This window comes from Rattus norvegicus, chromosome 2 (genome assembly GCF_036323735.1).
Source record: "Rattus norvegicus strain BN/NHsdMcwi chromosome 2, GRCr8, whole genome shotgun sequence".
In the NCBI taxonomy this organism is placed as follows: domain Eukaryota; kingdom Metazoa; phylum Chordata; class Mammalia; order Rodentia; family Muridae; genus Rattus; species Rattus norvegicus.
This window is the reverse complement of record NC_086020.1, coordinates 133,179,623-133,201,312: the sequence shown is the minus strand read 5'-3', so window position 1 is coordinate 133,201,312 and position 21,690 is coordinate 133,179,623. Positions and strand designations below refer to the sequence as shown.

At 35.7% G+C, this 21,690-nt stretch overlaps 2 protein-coding genes across 13 annotated transcripts in view; one reads left to right on the top strand and one right to left on the bottom strand.

Moving 5' to 3' along the window:
* The window catches only part of Tgap1l12 (GTPase activating protein testicular GAP1 like 12), a 697,215-nt gene that overhangs the window by 380,492 nt on the left and 295,033 nt on the right, over window positions 1-21,690 (bottom strand). For all 4 annotated transcript variants that reach the window (XR_005500942.2, XM_063282873.1, XM_039103653.2 and 1 more), the window contains exons 13-14: window positions 3,520-3,621; window positions 1,776-1,852 (exon numbers count right to left, since the gene is read on the bottom strand). The gene's annotated coding sequence lies outside the window, so the exon portion shown is untranslated. The remainder of the gene's footprint in view (window positions 1-1,775; window positions 1,853-3,519; window positions 3,622-21,690) is intronic.
* Tgap1l8 (GTPase activating protein testicular GAP1 like 8) overlaps window positions 1-21,690 on the top strand; it is a 62,811-nt gene that overhangs the window by 14,648 nt on the left and 26,473 nt on the right. For 7 of the 9 annotated variants that reach the window (XM_039103646.2, XM_039103644.2, XM_039103647.2 and 4 more), the window contains 12 exons: window positions 1,070-1,133; window positions 1,683-1,865; window positions 4,031-4,209; window positions 4,620-4,781; window positions 5,748-5,857; window positions 6,246-6,435; window positions 7,863-8,121; window positions 9,042-9,184; window positions 10,372-10,530; window positions 12,993-13,102; window positions 14,711-14,897; window positions 18,200-18,434. In XM_039103646.2, coding sequence (XP_038959574.1) covers window positions 1,070-1,133; window positions 1,683-1,865; window positions 4,031-4,209; window positions 4,620-4,781; window positions 5,748-5,857; window positions 6,246-6,435; window positions 7,863-8,121; window positions 9,042-9,184; window positions 10,372-10,530; window positions 12,993-13,102; window positions 14,711-14,897; window positions 18,200-18,434 — 1,981 coding nt within the window. Of the gene's footprint in view, window positions 1-1,069; window positions 1,134-1,682; window positions 1,866-4,030; window positions 4,210-4,619; window positions 4,782-5,747; window positions 5,858-6,245; window positions 6,436-7,862; window positions 8,122-9,041; window positions 9,185-10,371; window positions 10,531-12,992; window positions 13,103-14,710; window positions 14,898-18,199; window positions 18,435-21,690 lie in introns of those variants that run through there. The other 2 variants (XM_039103648.2, XM_039103651.2) reach the window with 2 other exon arrangements.

The following is a 21,690-nucleotide window of genomic DNA, read 5'->3' as shown; positions in this document are numbered from 1 at the left end:
TTTGTATATATTTTTCTTTCTATTTTTAAATGTGCATGTGTATCTCTGTGTAACTGTGAGTGTGTGTTTATATGTTTATGTGTATGTGTGTGTGTTTCTCTCTGTGTGTGTCCTTGTCTATCACATTCTGTGTGTGTGTACAATGCGAATCTGTATGTCAGTCTTCCTCTCCATCTCTATGCCCTTCTGTCTCTCCCTCTCTCACTCTGAGTCGTCCTATTTCCCTCGCATTATCTCCTCTCTTTGTATGTTGGGGGTATAGATGGGTGTTGGTGGTGTTTCTGCTGGAGTGCTTTTTGTCTGATAGCTTAATACTTAACACTCTTGGGGACAATGTCACTGGCTTTAATATGAATCTACAAGAAAATTAAATTAATAAGAATTCTAGTTAGAGCTACTTATGGATGGTGCTCAAATTTTTTAAAGAATGTTCAGTTTAGATGATTGCTTGAAATGGATCCATAACACTATGTACAGTAAATATGTTCTAGAACTTCTTTTCAGCATTGGGCGTATGTTTCAGGATAGACACATGTCCTTCATCTCCACAGACTGAACATCTCTGAATGAAAACCAAAGGTTGTTTTGACTCCTAGTTAACCTCAAAGACTCTGTTCTGACTATTTTCTTCACTGTAGCTGAAGTTATCATATCTTTCAAATGTTACTTTGCTAAAGTCATCATAGTCACCATGAATATATGCATCTGAGGGCAATAGGTTGTGTGCTCTTGTTAAGTCCATTTTCAGTATTTCGCACAGAGTCTGCGCAAATGATAGAAATTTCATTATAATATATGTCTTAGGTAGTAATAGTGGTTGGGTGCAATTTCTCATTTTGTTGTTGATCAGTAGATTAAGGCTTCCTCACAGAGGTAAGGCAAGTACCCTAATTCTTTCTCCTGAAATCAGTCCTGTTTACTCAAGTCTGTGGTAAGAAGACATATGATTAACAATGGTCTAAATAATTTCCCATCCAGAGAGCTAGAAATGTTAAGTAAAGGAGATGGATAGACTCTTCAAGACTCTGATGTCAGTTTATTTGTGACAGTTGGTTCTTTTACCTTCTAGAACATTGAAGATTATCAGCTGTGGTTCTGCCCTGGCCATGGGAAAGCTCCAAGACCACTCCAAGGTAATAATAAAAGGAAAATCTAAGGAGGCAGTAGCTGAGTTTGGTGAATTCTCAATGTATTTCTTATTTAGTCTTATACTCAAACATTAATGCAAAATGACATGAACATAATTTTATTCACTTAAATCATAATTAATAACTAGTATAAACTTCAGACACAAGATAATGAACATAAGCATCAATCTGAAGTCTGAGAAAAAAATGACTGGAAATTTTCAGTGCTTTTTTATTTGATAAACAGAATTTTGCCTGAAAGGCAAAAAACCCCCCCAAAACTCTAGGCATCTTGTTTCTGATAAAAATTTTTTAAAAATTATTTGCTGATAATTAGAGAAAATCCTCTTAGCTAAAAGAAGAAGAAAAAGAAGGAAGAGAATAGTGGAGGAGGAAGAGGAGGAGGAAGAGGAGGAGGAGTAAGGGGAAGAGGAGGAGCAGAAAGAGGGGGAGAATGAGTAGGAGGAGAAATACAGAAAAGCTTTCTAAATTGTATCAGAAGGCTTGTCCATATTCAGTAACTTAAGTTACAATTCATGTTTTTTTTGCTCATAGGGCATGAGTATCCACATGACATTATGATGATAAATGTTCAAAAGAACTTCCGTCCACAAGAATTAAGAAATTTTACAAGTATAAATTCCTTACCTCAGCTGTTCAAGAAATATCTAACATCTGATGCACAGGGGCAATTCATCTTAAAGCCCAGAGACTCAGAAAGAATCCTGCAGGAAAAAAGTGAGTTTGCCATCTTCTTTCAGGTGGATTTCTTACTTCCCATTTTAATTTGTCATAAAATATCATAATATTCTATCATTCTCTTGCCTGGGAGAGGGGCACTCTAAAAAACAATATGAAAATTAAAACACTATATTCCAGGTCCATCTTAGGAGAACTCTAAATTCTGATGTGAAGTCTAGTCTTGTTTATAGGGAGAACATTTCATTTTGTCCAGGCAGATATTTACCATAAACTGGTATGCCAAGACATTGTGTACACACGTTTGTCCCATTATAATTACAAGTCTAGGACATGGATCCTGATAAGTTTTTCATCAAGTGGTTTCATGACCAGAGCACAAAATGACTTATGAACTGCATATTGGCATCCTATTGCAATGAAAGCTACATAGAAAAATTATATGCATTTATATGAAGATAATCTGTTGCAGGGTTGAATAGAAATCACCTTAACCTTGAATCCCAGGCTCTAATCTCATTTCAAATCACTTAACAAATATTGTTTAGACCTATATCTAGAGTTGACTTGCCCCTAACATTGATATCCTGGAGCTTTTGAATTTTTTTAAAATATTTTTTGAAATGATAAAATACTTTTATAATTGCTCCTTACTCTCCTTTCTTGAAAACCTCCCGCTTACATGTCTTGATTTCTTTTAATTTTTTCCTTTTATATTAATTATTATATTTAGATTTGAAGTGCTGTCCCTTTACTGGTCCCACACCAAGAATATCCCACCTCATTGCCCTCCCTCGTAGCCACTAAGAGGGTGCTCCCCATCAACCTACCTAATCCCATCTCAACCCTCTGGCAACCCCCTTCCCTGGTGCATCAAGCCTCCGCAGACACAAATACATCCCCTCCTCCTGAGGCCAGAACAGGCAGGCATCTGTATCATATCTAGCAGAGCCTGTGGACTGGCTATGTGTACTCTTGGGTTTTTGGCTAAGGCCTGACAACTCTGAGGGGTCTGGTTAATCCCCTGATGGGGTTGATATCACTTTTTCCTAATTCATTCCTTCCCCTAACTCTTCGATTTGGGACCCAGGGTTCAGTCGGGTGGTTGGCTGTAAGTATCTGCATCTGTCTCTGTCAGATGCTGGTAGAACTTCTCAGAGGACAGCGATGTCAGCTCCCTGTCGGCAACTATGTCTTTGAATCAGCCACATTGTCATGTTTAGAGTCTATGGATGGTTTGGACCAGAAGTTAAGGCAATCTCTGGATGACTTTTCCTTTAGTCTCTGCTCCAGTTTTGGACCCTGCATTTCCTCATTTCCTTTAGACAGAAACAATTCTGAGTCAAATATTTTGAAATTGGTTTTGAGATATATATATATATATATATATATATATATATATATATATACATACATACAAACACACACACACACACACACACACACACTTAAACATCTTTCTCAGTCTATATTCTATTACTTGTGATCTCAGCCCTCATGATTTTGCATTAGATACCCAGGCAGACAATATGTTCTACAGTGAAGAATACTATATTATATTGTATTGTATGACTCATTTGTTTACTTTTAATTTATTTGTTTTAAGGAACATATTTAAAATTTTATTTTTCTGCCAATATTCTAAAGAAAACTCAAAATGAAAAAGAAACTTAGATTTCAGCTTTGAACTTACACTACAGGAAGACAGGTCCAGTGTCGGTCACAGTCATGTATATTTTCTCATGAGGGAGACATGCCGATGCTGAAATAAACTTGACAATGGTTCTCCAAAATGCTGAACAAGAAAACATAGGATGAAAAGAGTTTCACCATGATAGTTGAAGAAAATAGAAAATTTCTTAATATGAATAAAGTGAGGGTATCTAGGAAAATGAATGTGACTACATAAGCAGCAGCCTGTACAGAGCTCAGGGAGCTTGTTCAACCTATGTATCTAGTATTTAATGATACAGTGTGGAGTTAGACAGCATCATCTTGTGAGAATTCCCACTGGAGAACACTAGACCTTGGCTTGGAGACATAACTAAGATTAATAACAGTGTAGGGTATATGGGAAGAAGGCTATATAAACACAACAGGATGATTAACCCATTATAACAAGGACATTTAACAATTGAAATTCGTTTTGTAAAAGGTCTGTATAAATTATACTATCCCATGTGATGATCACATCTCCTCCTCAGATATAAATGGAAAAACTCTTAAGAAACCAAAAACTTCTATAACATCGTGGTGGCACAGGTACTCTGTGCGCCACCAGGACCAAGTATGCAGTAGCCCACGAGTTAATAAGGGAGGAAAACTGTTTGGAAGAGAACTCAGTTCCATTTGTCATGATAACAAACTGCCCTCAGCAATTCTGGTATGTATCACATGGTTCTTCTCTGGCTTGCCTAAGACAAAATCCTATTTCTTATATACCTGATCCCTTCACTTCTATCAACATGTGGAGTAAAAAAATTGTGTCTCAAATCATTGGTTTTCCAATAGAAAGATGAGACAGTGCTATTCAGGTACTGTCTATTGGAAAACTTTGATTTAATCTCAAGTATTTTGGAAAATCTGACAAAAAGAAACGTTGTCTGATCTTAAAGGGTAAATATTAGGGTAGGATGTGCACAACAAAAGATTGAGGCACAAAACCAGCTTAAGGTCCGCTGTGTTCATGCCAGTCCTTGAACTACACTTTTGTACATTGGTCTGCTTCTCAAGGAGACAATCGTGCCCTGTGCTGCATGAAGCCTGACAGGTGTTTCTCAATCTTCTTCTCAGGACATGCTGTCCCTACTAAAAAGGAAAGGGCCCACAACCAAGGGTGTCTTTACAGTATCTCCAAGTGTAACCCTGCGCCAAACAGTAAAGGACAAATTGGATTCAGACGAAGAGGTGGATATGAACAAGCAATCTGTGCATGTAGTGGCCTGGATCTTTAAGGTAGGGAGAGTACTTCCTTCATCTATGCTCAGGATTCCCCTGAGTATGGGAATAGTTTTCTTCATTTTGCATTCCCTTGATTGATAGTAGATATGTATGAGAGAAACCTGATAAGCTCCAAGTCTCCTCTGTCAGTGTTAATAACATGGATGATGTTTTGCTCAGAAATTGTTTAAGCAGTAATGCTTAATGTTGGATTATCAAAAGTAAACTCTGCCTTCCTTTCTAGGAGCCCAAATCTCATAGCAAATGTTACTGTCCTATTCTCAGGTGTACAATATTCCTGACTCTCTTTACACATGTTTGGAGCCCACAGTTCAGGACTTGTATATATATGTATAATCTGGAGCTCAGAGTCACGGGATATTTTGTTCTTTGTACCTTGACTAGATGTGGTTTTCAGTAATAGTCTCCATCCATTGCAAAGAGAACTTTTTTGATGGGTAAGGGCTATATTTTCTGTGAATATTGAGTTAAATATTTATAATACAGGTAGGAGTCACACTAGTTTAGTGAAATAGGGGCAGGATATTCCCTAAGAACCATGACCACATGTGCATCCATGCTTTTAATAACGGACATGTTTTTGCTCTGGAGAAATCATATAATAGTTCCTATGGTTGCCTTTGTTGTGGTTACAATAATTGTATGATTCTATCATTTAACATAGTGTTCAAGCTGAAGTATTGATCCCTTATATGTGCTAGTTTTCTCAGCCATCCACTAGATGCATGTTGAGCTAAAGAAAGATTTTTCTCTAGTCAAAGTAAATCTGAAAATCTGTCCTTTGATTTCTAGTTTGAATAGATGAAACTTACTGGACCTATATATCAAGGAATGTTCTAACTAGGGGAAATTTTGGGAGCTGTGAAGAAAGTTGGAACTAAACTGAAATTGATCGGTGAATGTATTTTGAATAATTTCCATGATTAATATTTTCACAAAATATTTTTTCCTCTTTATAAGGACTTCCTACAAAACATTGAAGGAAGTCTGATGACTTCAAAGCTCTATGATGAATGGATTTCTGTAACCGAAAAGATCAACGAGGAAGAGAAATTAGCAGCAGTGCAGAGGTAATTGTTGGCCAACTCTGTGAACAACATCATCACAATAGAAGTAATAGAAGTAATTACATGCATTAGAGATTATATATCATGAAAAAATTTACTAAAAACAATGTCAGACAACAAAAGGTTTCAATTGCTCACAAACATGAGACACTTTCAACAGAAATGTGAGTTAGAGTGGGAATTACAGTAGCCCAGGCTTACAATCTTAACTTCATATTCCAATAATATTTGTCTTTTATTCTGAGTTGGGTAAATACTGTAAGCAACAATTTGAGTACAAATTCTTTCATTTTATTTTGAGAGCTTCTGAACTTGCTACAATTAATCTTTCCCTTCCTTCATTTTTACACATTGAGTATACTTGTTTTAAAATAACTGTCTCTGTGTTCAGTCTTTTAGAAAAACTGCCAACTGCAAATGCTGCTCTGCTGGGGCAACTTTTTCAAATTTTATTTGAAGTTAAAAGTAATTCTTCGGTTAATGGAATGTCTTCTTACCAACTATCTTGTGGGATAGCCCCATGTCTCTTATTCATGCCCAGCTCCTGTAATAATGGGGGGACAAATGACATTGCTAAAAAGGTAATTAGAAAAGAACTTTATGCCTAGCTTTGCTACGCCTTTACAATGAAACCAGAAAATAGGAATATCTCAATATATTCTCAAGAATTTGTTGGTGCTTGTTGTGATTATTGCTTTGTTTTATTTTTGTTACAATTCATAAATTAAATACAGCTTTGAAAGGGTTCTTCGGGAAGGGAGGAAACACTGATGCATTTTAAATAAAATAGAAATGGGTATTTGAGACCAATGACTTAGTCTTTTTTATTGTCATTTTGAAAATCCTTAGACTAACTCATTTAGAAAAAATGCTGTGAAATGATACAAACAATAATAATAATTCTAGGTACTGGGTTCAGTAATCAAAAATTAATTTTGGTATAATCAGTGTAGAATGTGTGAAATTGTACCTATTTTCAAGGTGGTTTCCACAACAAAGCAAAGGAAATGCAATTTGAATTTTTTTATCAGATATGCTCATTAGGACCCTGATTAGTATGATTAAATATACCATTGGCCTCTGGATGCTGGTTATGATTGGTTATGAGATCGGTTATAGAGTACATGTTTCTATGTTAGCCATCTTTCAAATACTATAATAAAATACCAAAGTCTATACAGTATAGCAATCAAATGTTTATTTTGACTCTAAGTACTTGAGTTTCTGATTCATTATTAATTGAGCAATTGCCCTCGGATCTGTAAGGATCACATTGTAAAACAGCCCAACTGAGAAACAACAATATTTCTCACATTTTGTTGAAACAAAGATCAGGAGGAAAAGATGGGGTTCCAAAGTACATGCCATTGGAGATCCATAATTATCCCGTTTCCTCCATGTAGACCTAATTTCATACCTCCCAATATAATGAACCATTAGATCAAGATGTTACGATTGCATCTGCACTGAGTGATCACTGTATTAAGATTAAGTAATTAAGGATATGTGAAGAAATGACACATTGATATATTGATGTAGCTGTTAAAATTGTACTGCACTAAGACATGTGAATTTGACTGCTCAGATAGGCTTGCTTGTCACTTGCATTTTAGACAGCCCATGGGAACTTTCAGTGAGATGATACCCACATACAGAGGCCATCCTCCCTCCTTAGCTCTGCCTTTCTATAGGCATCCTTACAATGATGCTCATACATGTATGTATCAAATGTAACCAAAGCTATTTCAGTGGACAGTATGTATCACATAGTGGCCATCACAATGTAAAAGCTGGAAATCATACTCTTATATAGCACTGCACTCTGGTGATGACACTTGAACCTTTGATCACGCAATCCTTTAAATTTCTGACAGAAGCCTGCCCCTATATATTTTAACAGATAACTTTTCCTCAGAATTTTGAACTGCATATTTTAGCCTCCAAGACTAATAAATAAAATGTGGTTTACAACCATTCAAAATGACAGAGACCCCGTCATTTGTTGCAGATATCTCTGACAACATTTATGATTGAAAATGCTCGAAAACTATTCGGGGAGGACTTGGTTGAGGTTTGGTATGAAACATCTCTATTTCATCCTCCCGGAGAGAAGTCCTCACGTTCCCAGAATACTGCAACAAACACCAGCACCATGAAGGAAGTAGAACGTGGACACAGCAGCTGCCCCAGTGGCAAGACATGTACTCATGGCTATGATGCACTGCCGAGAAGTGCAGCTGATCATCATCCCTATGAGGGCATTACGGGTATGGATAGTTATTCTACTACCATAACTTCATTTTGTAATCCTTGAGCACTGAAAATATGAATTATAGCAAACAACAATGAAGAATTTGCTAAACCATGTTAAGGGAAACCTCATCTGTGAGTTATAGGTATCATCCTAATTGCCTCCAAATTTTAGAACGTCTTTCCACTGGTCCAGTGTTATGTTATAGGTTAATCCCAGAAATGAGATTAAGTAACAAATTAAGGATATGTAAGAAATGATACTTACAGTGATAATATCGAGTCTTAACATAGATTCGTAAAATAAAGGGAATAGGAACTCAATAGCGAATTGGATTTTGTCTATGTAAAAGTTCTGGCTGTCATTGAACTTGCTTTATGTACCTAGCTGACATCAAATTTACAGAGATCTTCTTGGCTCTGCTTCCTGAGATCTGAGAATAAAGGCATGTGCCACCATGCTAGTCTCTTATGAATATCTGAAAGTACAGCATAATATACCCATATGATTGACATAGACGGTATGATCTCAGATTTGAACTCACAGATCAGTGGAGAAAGCCAAGGTGTGTAAAAGAAATGCAGTCAAACAAGTTGTCTTGTGAGCTACAGATACTGTTGTTAATATATTGTTGCCCATGTAAGACAGAAAGTCACAGAGGGGGATGAAGAGATTGTCGCTATATGACTGCTTGATTCTATTACGTATATGCATGGCTTTCAGTGCAAACACAAGAACTTACTTTTTATACTGAAGTATGGGTCACATATAAGTATATACACAGTGCCTTATGAAGGAAGGTCATTATAAATGTTATAATGTTAATTATTTTCTGTGTGTTTGTGTTATTGAATAAGGCATGCAGGCTGTAGAATGAAGAGAGTATGCTAGGGCTCAGTGAGTTCATTTACAACAATGATTTACCTTCTTTCTTAGATTCAGAGAAACACAAAGGCAGTAGTATATATGCCAGCCCACCAGTACCTTATCAAAATCTACCACATCCAAAAAAGAAATGTTATTTTGGGAAATCTCTTACCAGTATTTTTGAAGACAAAAAGATGTCTGGTCTAATAATCGTGAGTATCATTTTGGGTCTCTACAGCACCTTTGTTCTAAGTAAGTTATTAAGCAAACTGATTAAGGTTTAGATAAACTGTCTTGAAGGTAAGATCATTTTAAAATAGAAATAAGTTCCACTTAAATATGACCATCATGTACTTGAAAGAAATTGAAAAATAAAAGGAAAAAGAAATAGTATTCTCATATTTTACACTGATTGTTTAGAAGATCCAAACCCACCAGCTTTTTGGAGGAAATGGATCTGTGGATGTGCCCTGCTGACAACCCAACTGTAAGGTCTTCCAGCTTCTTCTTGACTCCATGTTACTTTGGAGTAAATCCCTTAATATCATTGCTATGAGATTACTCAATCTTTTATAATTAAAAATACTCATAGACTCTAATTTATGTTATCAACACATTAGATATACACATTGTTTTTATGATACATTAACAAATGTAATCCTATTAGACTATATTTAAATGCCACTTAATCTATTTTAAATTAGGAATTTATGCTGAGTGAACAAATTTATCGTGTCAGACACATGAGCATTACTGCCCATTTCTTAGGTATTTTACTACAGAAATTTCTGGTAACCATGTATGTAAACATGTAATCAATTTGAAATAGAGAAAATGTGGAGTAAATCTGAGTATAGTCATCTTTTTCACAGAGGAAAATTAAGGAAGAAGGATTGAGATATATTTGGGTTCTTAAATATGATGGAATCTTTAGACATATTTAAAACTAAAAAGTCACAGAAAAGGAGAATAAAAGTCTTTGAAGCATAGTGAAAAAATCTTATTTAAAAATACAAAACTTATGATTTGTAATACACTCATGACAGGTAGGAAGTAAAATAGTGATTTGATCTCTGAAAAGGAAATATCTCAATAGTTATTTAGAATAGCATGCATGAGAAAGTTATTCATAGAAGGAAACAAAAAGTAATAGAGGACCATTCACCAAAATGCTTTGGGGAACAAACAAAACCACAATGTTTCAAATTGGAGAAAAAATGGATTACAGAAAATAATGTATTTGGAAGTTAAAACAGAAAGAAGTTCAATGTCTTCTTCATTCCTCTCAGTTTGACCTCTGCTTCCAAAACTGCTTCTGCTCATATTCACAATAAAAGACAGTTTTGGGCTTCAGTCGTGTGGATCTCTAATAATGCAAGCTTATCCTTATCCTACACAGGATATGCTGTCCATAATTGCCGAAAAAGGGCAAGACTCAGATGACATTTTCAAAATTATACCTGAAAATTCACACTATTCCTTGAGGAATAGGATTGACAATAAACAATACATAAATTGGAATCAAGAAAACGTGATAATTATAGCATCCGTTTTAACGGTAAGGAAGGTTTTGGCGTCAACAACATTAAGTTTCTCTCCGTAGATGCATATATTCTCTCTGTCCTTGAGACTACATGATGATGAGTGGTCCCTGGAACTACGGACACATGACTTCTTGATAAGAGTCATTGTAGGTAAAAGTCTGACAAACGCAAAGATTCAGCACAAAGACAGTGGTGAACAGCTTCTCTTGGAGGTTAACTTCCTTATAGGTCAGAAGGGATTTAGTGTGGCATTGCAAAAGTTCCCACTGATTTCAACTCTGACCATTCCTTTTGAAGCACTAGCTGAACAAGTAATAATAGCGGTAAAAGTGTGTTCTACAAAAATCATGTCTTAAGTAATAGCAAAAATATCCTAACATAATAACATTTAAAATGGCTACTCCACCACTGACCTACAAAAGGATAGAGAATTTGGAAGTTGCCCCATGTCCAGTAAATACACGAAGTTGTTTTCCCTCTCAATCAAAAAATAAACAAGCACTTTCACTTTTGCCAGATACTGCGATTCTGATTCCATGTCAAATAGTCAAGAGTTAGCCTAACCTACTTTTAACTTGTCTACCAGTCTTAACTTGCCAGTGAGTTGCAGACTCTAATAATGTTAATGACTCTAGAGCCATTAACTAGACTCTAGAGTTGCAGACTTAAATAATGTTAATGACTCTAGAGCCATTAACATTATTTTATTTTTGTTTGGGCAATGATCTGAGTTTGCCTCTCTGAAGATAGTGGAGTTATGGCCCAGACAAAAAGAGAAATGATAATGCTCTGGGATTAACTATGCTTAATAACATTAGGCAAAGGTACCTATTGATCCCTCCTTTGCCCTGAACTTGCCAAGTGTGTCTAGTTCTCATTGCCAGAAACCTGGGACCACATCATGGGGAGAAAGTTAAAGTCAGTGACTGAAGTTTGCAGTGTGTATTCAAAGCAATTTACAGGTACAAGAATACCTGGAATTCTTCCATTTTCATTACTTCTTTTTCTTAGTACAACACAAACCTCATTGTGCTATATCATTAACAAAGTTACTTTCCGTTCTTCAAACGAGCTAAAGTCTCCATCTTAATTCAAATAGTTGAATATTTCCAAACTTTAAGAAAAAGATATGAAACTGTGACCTTCTCACATGGAACAAAAATAAGAAACTTGACCACTAGCAGAGGTGTGTGTGTATTTTACAGCTTTACTCTCTGAGAGCTAAAAGTACAGACTCACCAACTATACAATCAGGATGAGGTAACTTCTGATGCTGCCATTGTTTGATAGTTTCCTATTTCCAAGAAGAGGACTTTGGTTTTGTTTTGTTTTGATTTAATAGTTGCTATCATTTTATTATATTTTATACTAATTTATTTGTTCATTGTCTATCTTGTATTCTGCCCCACACCACTTCTCCCTTGCAGAGTTTCTATCTTTCTCCAAGCAGGTTGGGGCCCCTGTGTTAACTTCCCTTCCTGGTACATAACTCTCTTCAGGGTGAGCACAACTTCTCTCCCTGTGACCAGTTGGGGAAGGATTTTCACAGTCATCAGCTTATGGATAGCTTCTCCTCCACACGTTGGGGGATCCACAAGGAGACCAAGCTTTACATTTGCTATAAATTAGCTGTTGGTCATGGTGCAGTTCCTGCAGTGTTTTTGGTGGGTATTTCAGTGTTTGATAGCTCCCAGGGTTCACGGTCATTTGACTCCCTATCTCTTAGGGTAGAGATCCTATCTCCTTCATTGTTTGGAATCCTTCCTCCATTTCTTTCACACAAATCCATGATTGATCCATGAGATTCACAGATTGGCAGTGGCTCTTTACATCCTATTTCAGAGAAGCATCTTGATGGAGCTTTTCAGAGGGCAGTTAAGATAGGCTCCTGACTCGTTCCACAAAGGAGTTGACTTTCTTCAAGGCAGACACCTTTGGGCTTTGAAGTAGAGTTTACATCTATGATTGCAAGAGTGGTATGATGAGAACCAGGAGAGCCAAATTGAACATAGAGTATGTTTATTTCATTGCTACAGCAACTAGGATGTTTAGATTTTATTCTAGTATTCGGTAAGAAAACACAAGATCCTTCATATAGGTTCCATGTTTGAGCCAAGTTTCTGGCCAGATGACAGTTTGGGAAAATTTTGTGGAAGTCCAGTCACAACCACTGTTTCTAAGCTACCCTAATACTGTAACACTATATATTTCCTTATGGTTTGGTGATTCTTAGCCACCACACCATTTTGCTGCTCTTTTCATAATTAAAATTTTTCTAATGATATGAACTATATTGAAAAATGGATATAATATCTAATATGGAGTATATATAATATGTGAACCCCCAAAAGTATTATGACACACAAGTTGCGAATCACTGGACCTAACTGTCAGTCTTAAACAAAAATGTTTATCAAGTACTTTCAACAATGTACATTGACCTTTACCTTTTTTGGTTTTATTTTCATTAAAAAAGGACTTTATTAGAAGCATTGATGGAAGCTTGCTGACATCTGATTTATATGAAAATTGGCTTAGCGTCCTAGATGAAGGAACTGTGATTGAAAAAGTTATTGCCATCCAAAGGTAATGATAGAGGAAGCACGTGGGGAACTGCACCAAAATAGAAGCAGTGCTTTTGTAAGGTACATAGGCTTGTGATTACAGGATTATTAGCTGGAATGATCTCCCAGGCCAAGAGGATACCTTAGCTCAGATTTGTATTGCCACTTTATCAACATGTTCATTTCACAAATTAGAGGGTTGAACCATGTCTGTTCTCCCTCCCAGAGTCCTCCTTATTTATAAATGTCATGGTTTAGAAGACAGCCTATGTAACACATTGTGTGCAGGTCAACTTAGACTATTGGTTTAGTTCATGTAAGAGACAAATTAATAAAACTATGTGTGCATAATGCCTCTCAGTTATTTGTATCTTAGTATTATTACCACGATTATGTGAATATTTCACATATTAAATATATGTCATTGATTAGAGCATGAAGTTATTATTGAATTCTTCTTTCTCAACTATAACTCCCTAGAGAAGTCTAGGTCAGGTATAGCTTTGACTTCTTTGAATCATTTTCTTGTCTGTTTCTCCATAGAATGATATTGTTTGTAACAGGAGCTTTGAGCTCCACTTGCTAATCAGTTACACTGCATCTCTGCCTTGTCTGACGCAGAAGCTTTCATAACTGCATTGTGTAGTGTCACTAGTGTTATTTCTTCTCCTTATTTTCTAGAGTGTTACATGGATTCATAATACATTAGATATTAAGTGTGTCTCCATGGTGGCTGGAAAGATAGTTTGGCATTTAGTAACATTGGATGTTCTCATACACAGAATACACATGGTTTGCTACAATCTTCATTCACTCTATCTTTTTTTTCTCATTGTTTCTTTTTTTTTATCTTTATTAACTTGAGTATTTCTCATTTACATTTCGATTGTTATTCCTTTTCCCGGGTTCCAGGCCAACATCCCCCTAACCCCTCCCCCTTCCCTTTTGTATGGGTGTTCCCCTCCCCATCCTCCCCCCATTACCGCCCTCCCCCCAACAACCTAGTTCACTGGGGGTTCAGTCTTGGCAGGACCAAGGCAGCACCTTCCACTGGTGCTCTTACTAGGCTATTCATTGCTACCTATGGGGTCAGAGTCCAGGGTCAGTCCATGTATAGTCTTTAGGTAGTGGCTTAGTCCCTGGAAGCTCTGGTTGCTTGGCATTGTTGTACATATGGGGTCTCGAGCCCCTTCAAGCTCTTCCAGTTCTTTCTCTGATTCCTTCAACGGGGGTCCTATTCACAGTTCAGTGGTTTGCTGCTGGCATTCGCCTCTGTGTTTGCTGTATTCTGGCTGTGTCTCTCAGGAGCGATCTACATCCGGCTCCTGTCGGCCTGCACTCCTACTACTGATCCTAACACCTTCCTTTTGTTTCTGTAGGTAGTAGTCTTACATCTAGTACACAGATATCCAAACTTAGTTTTAAAATATTTTCCAATGATTTCATGCAGAAAAATGATTTCAGAAAATATTTAAATCTAGTACTCTAGCTATATATTCTTTTTTTCTTTTGGATTCTGATTATACTATGAGTTTGTCTACAAAATATCTAACTTCTTTTTCTGTAGTTAGTTTTGTAAGTAACATGACATTTCAGATGATCTAACATAAAATTCTTTTTCTTTGTTTAGCCTTTTACTAAAGATTCCAACAGAAAACCTTATACTACTAAACCATCTCATTTCTGTATTAGCAATAATAAAAGATTCATCCATGAATAATTTAGACAGTGACAAATTAGCTCTCCGCATAGCTCCTTATCTGCTAAGGGATGAGACTACAAGGAACTCACCGTTTTTGCAGGACATCTCAAGAAAGGTAAGGGGATCTGATTTTTTGCCTTTGGAAACAAAATACTCAGTGTTAAGCAAGGTTTAGGAACTTCGGAAAGATCATTTCTGTAAAAAGAACACCTAGGACTGCATTCTTCTAGACTGGAGTGGAATATGTATTATCTATATCAGGAAGATTTGGGAAAATAGATTGTTAACTTACTTTAATATATGTGAATAATTTCATTTTTTTGTTCTTTCTTTCCTTTGAGATATTGATTGTTGACAATACTAGGTTTCACGTATAATGGTAGTCAAAGAAGACTATAGAGAAGTTTAAAAAAACCCTGTTTACCTAGGTTTTGATTGCTTTTTTCCACTGTAGCACTATTTGTGGAGTATATAATAATTGTGTTGAATATTAATGAGACTATTATATTATAAAATATTCATATTAAGTGAATTGATGGTCATATGAAAGCACATTTTATATAAATATATATTTATACATTTAAGTGTACATATGTATATTTGTATACATATATATATATATATATATATATATATGTATGAAGAATTGATGTACATGTTGTATATGTTTCATTATTTTAGAACTATCCTATTTTAGGTAAAGTTTTGTGTTTCTCAGGTTTAATGTAGTTAGTAATTTTATTGTAAACTCATAGAAAGTAATATTTTTCACTAATTATTTACTCAATATTTTGATTACATTCCCTTCCTCCATGTCCCATCTTCACAACACTTTCCTTCTTTCATTCTTCCTTATCTCAGTAGGATACAACTTTTATGGACACCAACTCACTCTCATACTTCAATTCAGAATGGGAATAAGTGCATCTCCTCCCTCTAAAGCCAAGCATGGCAGCCCAGCTATAAGAAGAAAATCCATGCTAAAAAACAGAGTCAGAGCCAGTGCCCACACCAACAGTTAGGCAACCTACCTGAGGTCTAGCTGTACATCTGCTACGTATGTGTAGGGACCTAGATCCTGCAACTGGAGTTTATGAAAGGGTGGTTCTGCAGATTCAGTCCTGAAGGATCACAATTATTAAAGGAAACAACAAGATACGAGGATATAAAAGGAGAGGCATGTCTGGGAAGTTCCAGTATTGGGGATGTAGAAAAACCCAGAGGGCTTGAACCAGACCAGTGACTTATTTCAATGTACATTTCAAGTAAAGCTGTTTGAACAAAAGCTTATGGGCCAATACCTCCCATACTACATTTTTAAAAATGCTTTTTAATTTTAGTTTGATATTTACTTTTAACTTAAAAAGTTATTTAATTTTAAATTTTGGAATTTAGGGTATGGGTATGGGGGACTTTAGCAAATGATATAATGAAGGACTGAAAAATGAAATGAGAGTTACTTGAAAGCACATTGATAAATTTACAGAGAATCAATAAAGGACATAGACTTTGAATAGGGTAAAAGACCATATAGGTAAAAAAATGAAAGAAAGCAAGGTATATTTTAACTAGTAGTTTCCAGGGATTAGGTCAACAGGAAGAAAGACATAGTGATGTTCCATAAGACGGAGGACGATATTCTAAGGGACAGCTTGAATAGGCTTCTCATCCAGGGATCTACTTGGCTTGTACTAAAATCATACGTTTTTAAGTTACTTTCTATTACCAAGCTACTGGAAACCTAAAATGCAAGCCTGTATCAAATTGCATGTTAGCTCCAAGTGAAGCAATAAATACATTTTTCACTCTTAATAGCTATCAATGATTCTTCCTTTATTGGTAATTCTTTTTGAATATATTCCTTTGCATGGTCTAGTATGAAAACAATGAAGTAAAACTATTCAGTCCAATCTACATATAAAATAAGACAATCGTTTGACTGTGATATTCCTAAGAATCATTTCTTTCCTATCCTGTGCAGGACAGCTCAAACATAAACTTAGGTGCATGTTGGGAAGAAACATATGTGATGAGTAGAATTGACTTAACCTAAGCCATCATCTCAGAAGAAAAGTAACTCATCATTGTTACTCAATTTATGAAGTGTCATAATTTTCTATTATTGCTGTGATGAAACACTGATGAAAACAAATTATGCAAGACAGGTTACACTCTGGGATAGACTTGCAGTTACCAGTTAACTACTGGGAAATGTCAGGGCCCAAAATGAAGCAGGGTAGGAACCTGGAGGCAAGAACTGAAGTAGAAGCTGAGAAGGAGTTCTGCCTACTGCCTTGTACATCACATCTTTATTTTTCTGGCTAATAGCTCAAGGGTGGCACCATCCTGGATATCTGGGCCCCATGAAATCCAAGGTTAATCAGGACAATATAATTTAAACTTCCTTACACAATAAGTCAATCAGATGGACACATTTTCTCAATTCAGATTCTCTCTTCTCCTCAACTTCTTCTCTCAGTCTCCCTTGTATTGCCTTGATAAAATACCAGGAGCTAAAACACCAAATAAAAGTGCACATGGAGGAACCCATGACACCAGCTGGATATGTAGCAGAAGATTGTCTTGTTGGGCATCCCTGGGAGGGGAGCCCCTTAGTCCTGTGGAATCTTGAAGACCCATGTTACGGAAAAGCTTGGGTGTTGAGGCAGGAGTGGGTGGGTGAGTGAGGGAGCACAGTCATGGAGGCAGGGGGAGGAGATACAGAGTTTGAGGAGGGGAAAATAGGAAGGAGTCTAATGCATGAAATGTAATGAATTAAATAAACAATAAAAAATAAAGCAACATGACCAAAGAAACTTATTGAAGTAAGTGTATATTTGGGACTTAGAAATACAGAGGGAGTATAGTCCTCTACTGGCATTACAGAGGAGCATGGCTGCAGAAAGGAAGGACAACAAAATGGGAAGTAAGTCCTGATAGCTCTCTTCTTCAGAAGCAAATGCGTAGCAGGAAATGTACTTTGAAAATAGGCGCCCGTAATTTGTGTTTTGTGAAGTGGCATTCTTTCACCAGGAGGGACAAGGACTTAGACCAGCAGAAATTTTGTCACAAAGAGGATATTACCATGCCTGGAAGTAGAATAACACCTCATACAAAACATCACAAAACCACTCCCCCAAAAGTCAACAAACATCAGTCATTAATTTGATTCATTCACAGTTTTTGTCAGCATATCATTTCTGAAATGTTCTTCTATTCCTTGCAATCTATATAATATTTTAACAACTTTTGATAAATTTAAAGACCTTAAAGTTGTCATTTCAGACACTATATTTCATGGGTTCCTATCTCTTTGTGGCAACTGTTATTTTTCTCATATTTATGGATTTTAATTTAAATGTCTATTTTGTAACCTATGTGAAATGAATCTCTTGTTTTTGCCTTGTCGTATTACAGACGTTGCTTATACAAGTCATGATTGACAACTATCTGCTAATATTTGGAAATGATAAAACGTATTTAAAAAAAACTGACAAAAGAGTAGATGGACTAAAAACCTCTACACATTCTATAAAGTCTGCAGAGAAATCACCTATTATGAAAGAAGCCATAGGTGGACACAATGAGAAATCCTGGAATGATGAAAAATTAAATATTTCACATGCTCCTCTGAAAAAGGGAGGTTCTACAGGTATGAAAAAATTTATTTAGTCATCAAATGTATGGAAGGATGATATCATCCCATGTTTTCATAAATTTGTAAATATCAGAGTAGCATTGAGAAACAATAATATTTGAATATGGGTAAAGCTTTTAAACAGGACTTTAATTAAATTATACTTAAATATGTGCTTCTATAGACAGACAAATATGTATATGTACATAAATGTTCACATATATACATATATAAACATATATTTATATACATCTCAATACAAAAAGGCATGTTTGGCAAACTATTTAGAGGATCCAACGATATTTTCTGCTTATTTGCCTTTTCCTTCCCATGGTCCTTAAGTAACAGAGGAGTTTTTGCATATGAAATTTTTATTTTTAATATGATCATTTAGAAATAACGATTTGACTTAAAGTCCATTTAACATTCTGCAATATTAAACTCTGCACCAATGTCAAGAAACTTTGTTATCCTAGTAAATATCTACTAATATTTATTTAATTTCCTATGAGAGACAACCTTGCCAAGTGCTTAGCATTAGTATAAATATTAAATTGGACAGGATCTGCTACAAAACCTATGTGAAGAATGATAAAGAGGTTAAAACTCTCCTGATTAACAGGTAGTAACTATTATATTGAAATACATTGTCAACTCAGCCAATTCTTTGCATAATGCTGAGAAAATATACAAAGACCAAAATTCCATGGGGAAGAGAGTTGAACACCCAGAAGTGCAGTCATCCGGATACCTCAGGACAGACTGCCACTTCTGCAGACCTCTGCCCACATCCCTGGTCCAAGAGGAAACTGCATAGTGCCTCTGGACACAGGAATATAGGAGCAATTAGTTGCCAGTACCTGCGGTTTTCTTCTGTGTCCACGACTGTTCTGAATCAAGCAAACATTCTAATCGGGGAGGGGAGTAGATGGGGGGCTCATGGACAGGAAACCGGGAAAGGTAATACCATTTGAATTGTAAGTAAAGAAATATATCTAACAAAATAAATAAATACATTAATTAAAAAAGAAAATATACTGAAATATTATTCTAATCTGAGGTGAGGTGAATCGATCATCTAAGAATGTTTCTCTAACTATGAAATTATGTTTCATTTAGCATGACGAAACAGAATAACTGCCCCACATAAGTAGTAGAGCGTGACTTAACAATGTCTAAAGTCATTCTATTTTAGTATTCCCTTCTTACTCCCACTTTATCATAGCTGAGGAAATTATTACAAGTTATTACTTCAGTTTTATTTTACACAGTATTAGTTACAAACAGTTTTCAATCATTTTACTTATTTTATGCTGTAAATACACATTGTTTGCTATTATAAAAAATGTTATTAAAATGGGTCCTGCTTACACTCCAATGTGCCTTGCTCATGGTTCTCCATAGTCTTTGGAAATTGGCATTTTTCAGTCTCTACCTCTACAGCCAAGTTACAGTACTAGTTTTCCCACCTCAGTTCCTAAATTATAGCCAGAAGCTAATGACATTGAATAGTCCCTCAGAGTTTTGCCTCGATTCCCATACAGTACAAAGTTCTCAATAAAATTTCATTAACAATCAAAATTAAGCATCATGCATATTAAAATCAGAGGTGGGTCATGGTTTTTAGACTATACAAAATTACTTGAAATGATAGTCCAGTGTCTAAAGCTATTAAGATGCTGGCTTTGTGACATGAATTTAGGTCATCAAAACTTACTTTAAGAAACAAACAGAACTAGGTATTGATGTATAAGCATCTCTAGACCAAAGCTTCTATCTGAAAGCAGATGGCAGTTGGAGACAGTAATGAACAGAAGCTTTTTGGACATATATTCCTTACATATTGTTCAGTAATGATAAAAACAGACCTTGTGGCAGAGAGAGAGAGAGAGAGAGAGAGAGAGAGGGGGGGGGGAGAGCGCAATACTGGATGCTCTCCTCTAATGTAAATAAGTTTAAAGCTCTAAATATACTGCGAATGATGTGATCTGCACGTGTTTTAAACACAAACACACACACACACACACACAAACCCACAAAGCTGCATGTATTACATGCACTCAGAAATGCACAGAAGTATACAGAATACTTGTTTTATCTCTCTTCATATCCTGAGATCTTAACATGAAATAGTCTTTGTTCATGGTTTGTCTATCTCAAAAGTGTCCCTAATGCAAATTTGACATATGGAAATATTAGAAAAATCCTTAAAGTAAATGGTAATTTCCATAATTACTGTTTCTTGTTCCCTCTGAACTACTGTAGGTATAAATCCAAAAGTTTTTATTATTATTTTAAAATTTTATTTCAAATTGAATTATAGTACTGTAGTCTGACTTTTCTTATTTCATTTCATCACATTCACTACACTCTCAAACTCATGTCAATATCTTTTTACGTGTGTATTTATATATTTTTATCTGTGAAAGTATGAATACTACTTGAATCCATTTTCTTGTTTCTTAATATGGCTTCCAAGAAGTAGAGTGTGTATTAGGCAATCTATATTCAGATTATTGCTATTAAATTTAATATTCTGTCAGTCATCATTAGCTGCCTATATGAAATTTGACCTATGAAATGTGACATATGAAATTTGACCATAGCTTTACTATCTGCATTGTTATTGCTATCATTGTGGTTTTGCCATTATTTTTGTGAGAGGCAACATCAAAACAGACTTTCCAGTATGCTGTCTCCTACAGTTTTTGTAACGCCTCTCCCACAATCTTCCCTGAGCCATATAGAATTTAGCGATAAAGTACATGTATTCACTGATGCTGCCTTTTCCACAGTGCACTTATCTCTTCACTGTATCCAGGTTTGTTTTCCAGAATGTTATTATTTTATGTACAAAGAGGCTACTCTGGTGAAGAACAGTGGCTCCACTTACTTGTGGATATAAGACTAATATTTAGAATGCTTTACGGAACTTGGCTGATATAGTAAAATAATGTAATAAGTTTTAAAGTTTATGGCTAGTCTAGCTCCATAAATCTGGCAAGATTTCTAGCACCACCCATTATTTCAATCCTGTTGAGAGAAATTCTTCCAATTGTTAAAATATTTGATATGACTTTCCACAAAATATGGATGCTTTAGGTAGCACTTGGATTCCTGTCAAGGTGGGAGCTTGAGAGCCTTTTGCCAAAATTCTTCAAGATGTCTCAGCAGTCAACTGATTGAAGCTGGGTATGTCTTAGAAGATTTTAGATTTAAGTCAAGTTTCAAAGGTAGATAAAATAGTAGGCAGGTTGAGATGTTAGGGAAG